Raw genomic sequence first — 4,245 nt, 5'->3', positions numbered from 1 at the left:
GGCTAACGTTGTTCCCATGATTCACAAGGTGGAAAACTGGTCCTGAAAATACAAAAACCTGAACTTCAAGATCCGTTAAAACAAACCAAAATGATTCCTGTAGGAAATTTAAGACGACAGAATATTTGATCAACAGATTAGGTTAAGTGGAGCGGTCAGTATCTTACCTGCAGCAGACAGGAGTTAATTTTAGTTTGGTCTCGGGGAGAAATCGTCAGTGAGGTGTGAAGCGAACAGCTGATTTTACATCACCACAAATAAAAACAGACATTCCTCAAAACAATGCTAACCGCTCATCGACGTGAACTAAAGTTTTTAAGAAAGTTCTTGCTTGATTATGAATCGAGTATGTGTTAGGGATGACTCTCAGCTACTACCACAACAACTTTTAGCTGAATATCTAGAAAACTGACTGATTCAAAGACATTTTTAGTTTGTGTTGGCTAATGTTGATTAGCTGTGGCGGCCATCTTGAATTTGGTTTACCCAAAAACAATCATCCTTAGATTATTTTCTGGAGTTTTATTAACGAACACACAGGTGGTTACGGACTTGTTCACTTTCATGCTGTTTTTGGGTCAAAACGACCCAGAAAACTCGAGTCCTTGTGAGTGGTTCTGACCCGATGGCAACAGGACGGTTGATTAAGCTTTCATTCAAAACTTAAGGAACATTTTAAATGATGTAAATACACTTTTTAATAGTTCCTGACTTTTTTCTTGTGAATTTCTCCCCGATTGTTCACACTGATCACTCTGTTATCTGCTGCAGATAAGATGCTGACTGCTCATTTCTGCTGCACTTGCATAAAACTTGAACTTTGTTTTTGCCATAAAACAGGAATGATGGAGTTTTTGACCTCTAATAAAAGGTTTTATTTAAGTGTTTTAATTAGTTATAATTAGTTATAATGTGTTTTAGTTATACTAGTTATAACTAATTAGTTATAATTAGTTTAGAGTGGTTTGAGGTTTCAGGACGAGTTTTCCACCTTTTAGTTTTGGCGAGCGCACAGAAACACTGAGGGGTTAATACTGCGGCGGCAGGGAGGGGTCTCCGGTTGTTGGCCCCAGTAGAACCTGTGGAAGTGGTGGCGCTGAGCAGTGAAGGTGATGAAGAACAGAGGAGGAGGAGGAGGAGGAGGAGTGCAAAAGCGTCTCCTGCAGCTATACCACCGTGCCGCTCGGAGAGTTCCCGTTCTGTGCTGTCAGGTTCTGAACGGGACACAAAACGAGGCAGTTAGAAGCAGAAACATCACTTCCTGTGGGTGTGGAGGTGGTCTCGGGTACGTACCGCCTTCCCGGGCCGGGCCCAGGTGCAGATGAGCCCCTCCTGGCAGGCGGTGATGATGCAGTCGTCCATGAACACCAGCACGGTCAGCCTCTCGTGGGCGATCTTCTTGCAGACGAGCGGCTCCAGCAGCGGCACCTCGTGCATGCGGGGGCACAGCGTGGTGCCCAGGACCTTGGCGCCGTCCAGCCGGTTGCTCCTCGGCGCCACGTTGATCTTGTCGTTGCTCTTGCTGATGTTGCCCAGGCTGTGGTAGCGCTTGTGCTCCTTCTCCACGCCGCCGCCGCTGGATTTGTCCGACTTGCGCTCCTGGAGGGAGAGCGTGGCGAAGCGGCCGATGCTAAACGGCGTGCTGTTCCCCCCGCCGCCGCTCCCGCCGCCTCCGCCACCCCCTCCCCCGCCCTCAGAGGCGCCCTGAGCCTTGGAGGCGTTTGCCACGGCGGGGTGGGGTAGGGAGTTGGAGCGGGAGAGCGAGCGAGGGAGGGGCAGGGGGAGCACGGGCGGGTTGGAGGCGGCGGCGTTGGCGCTCGGCGGGTGATGGTGTCCCTCGACCCCGCCCCCGCCGCCGTTCACCCCCCCGCTGCCGGAGCTGGGCAGGGACGGCCCGAAGGTGTTGGTGAAGGCTCGGGACAGCGGCAGGCGGGGGTACAGCACGTCGTCCGTCAGGTCCCAGAGGCAGAACTGCGTGTCCTGCCCCACCGAGCCGAAGCGGTACGTGACGGACGGCGAGCCGCCGCCTCTGGAGCTGTGGCGGGACAGCCGGGACAGCGTGCTGCTGGTTCGAACCCGCCCAAAGCGCGTGGAGTTGTTGTGCGCCCCCTGGTGGAGGTCCTCCTCGCTGCCGCTGAGCTCCATGGGCTCCTCGTCCTCCAGCGAGGTGGTGAACGGGTCGAACGCCACCACGTTGACCCAGGACCTGTGGCCGTGGCCCCTCGCCACCACGCGGCTCTCGGCGAAGGACCAGACGGTGACCAGGTCGTCCTCGCCTCCCGTGGCCAGGTACTTCCCGTCGGGGCTCCAGGACACGCAGAGCAGCCCGCCGAAGTAGCTCTTCATCACGCCCTGCAGCTCCATGGAGTCAAAGTGGAAGACGCGCAGGCAGCCGTCCTGGCCCACGCACGCCACGTGCACGCCGTCCGGGGAGAAGGCGAACTCGTTGAGGCCCCCCTCCCCCACGGCCCACCGCAGCAGCGGGTTGCGGGGGGTCTTGCTCTTGCAGGCGTAGACGGCGAAGCCCTCGCCCTGCCGCAGCAGCGAGTACTGCGGCGCCGTGGTGCCGCACGGGTGGTCCACGTTGTACAGGTAAAGATGGCCGCTGGCGTGGGAGGCCAGGAACAGGTTCTCTGACTTTGGAAGCCATTTCAGACACGTCACCTTGGATTTGTCTATCAACCTCTGAAAAACAGGAGGAGGCGGCAGAAAGGAAAATGATTAACTGACGATGATGATGACGATGATGATAGATATGTCAAATTCATTACATAATCAGGGTTCCTACAGTTTAAGGAAAGTGAAATTAAATTTAAGACCAATTTCATAATAAACACAAGTGACAAAAAATAAAATAAAAACTGTGACAGAAACTCATGAAAAGTATTTTTTGGTTGAAGTACTCAAATATTGCTAACAGGCCAATTGTTTTTATCCATATCCAATTATAGCAGAAACGTTTTTAGCAGTCAGTTTTAAACTTTATTTAATTTCAGGAAATCCTCTAACAACCCAAAATTTGGGTCTTAACACCAATTTGCTGTAGATAAAACCTTGAAGTAGCCTGGTCCTTGCCTTCCTACGCAGCTCCGCTCAATTCTAGTTTTCCTTCACTGCTCCGTCTGGGACTTCTCCCGTTRACAAGGATTTCACTGGCAGATTTTTAGCCGGGCCAATCAGAGAAGAGAATGTCAATTTTCTGTGCAGTGTCTGCTTGTAGTTTATTTTACCTGATCCAATCAGAGAACAGAAGGAGGAGTTTTGAAGGGTGTTGATTTTCTGCGCAGTGTCTGCTAGTTATTGTCATTAAAGAAAAATAAAATGTTTTACAAAAAGCAGGAACTCAGCTTAAAACCAGCCGTATGTGTGGGAACATAAAACACAAAACCTGTGGTAAAAACAAATCAAAGTCCTACCTCCTCATTGAAGAGCTTACTGGTTTCCTTCTTGATGGGGTCCAGATACTGGACCTGACCGGCCGAGAAGCCCACGATCAGCGCCACGCTCTCCGCCGTGGCCGAGTACTGGTTGAAGTCGTGACACGTCGGCTGAGTTCCCTTATAGATCCGCTTGTCGATGGGTTTGCTGAGGTCCACGGCCTGCAGGGGGGCGGAGACATCATCAGCACAAGGTCACATGACCCTGCAGGAAGACAGGTTTACAGAGGACCCCAAAACCCAGACCGGTGGCATGTTGTGGGAGTTTTAGAGAAACCGGGACGATTTGCTGCCAAACTCCATTCAAATTTTCCATCTTTTTATTTTCTTCTTCCTGTAAAATTTTTGCCACTTCATGAATAACTTTGGGTCTCGGTCGAAAAGGAGGTCAGGGGGGTTTGCGTTTATTCGTCTTGAGAGGGAAATGAAACTGGTGACGGTCTGATGTGTTTTCCCCCATGAGATTACTGTGTTTCCTGCTGCCAAAACGTGTTTGAAATAGGACGATCATTTTCTCAAAAAAAAAAAAAAAGTAACTATAAACTATTTATCGGAGCTCCGGCTTAGTTTGGCCTATCAACATAATTTAAAAAACTTTTTTAGTTAAAGTCTCTACTTTTATAACACATTGTAATAAAGTCCTCTGGCTACAGAGATTTAAATAATATATACTGTTGTTGTGCATCAGGTTGTAAGGTCTATTTATACTTATTAAGAGTACAAAAATACATGAATCTGTATGGAACAATACACACTATGTATGGAACAATACACACTATGTATGGAACAATACACACTATGTATGGAA

At 49.7% G+C, this 4,245-nt stretch overlaps 1 protein-coding gene across 1 annotated transcript in view; it reads right to left on the bottom strand.

Moving 5' to 3' along the window:
- Positions 1-6: 6 nt before the first annotated feature.
- The window catches only part of zmp:0000000529 (WD repeat-containing protein 20), a 6,448-nt gene continuing 2,209 nt past the window's right edge, over positions 7-4,245 (bottom strand). Inside the window, exons 2-4 of the mRNA XM_014015908.1 lie at positions 3,417-3,599; positions 1,294-2,685; positions 7-1,214 (exon numbers count right to left, since the gene is read on the bottom strand). Coding sequence (XP_013871362.1) covers positions 1,167-1,214; positions 1,294-2,685; positions 3,417-3,599 — 1,623 coding nt within the window. The 3' untranslated portion in view covers positions 7-1,166. The remainder of the gene's footprint in view (positions 1,215-1,293; positions 2,686-3,416; positions 3,600-4,245) is intronic.

This window comes from Austrofundulus limnaeus, unplaced genomic scaffold, assembly GCF_001266775.1.
Source record: "Austrofundulus limnaeus strain Quisiro unplaced genomic scaffold, Austrofundulus_limnaeus-1.0 Scaffold136, whole genome shotgun sequence".
Taxonomy (NCBI): Eukaryota; Metazoa; Chordata; class Actinopteri; order Cyprinodontiformes; family Rivulidae; genus Austrofundulus; species Austrofundulus limnaeus.
Note: the sequence above shows the minus strand (reverse complement) of the source record. Positions and strands in the feature narration are given on the sequence as shown.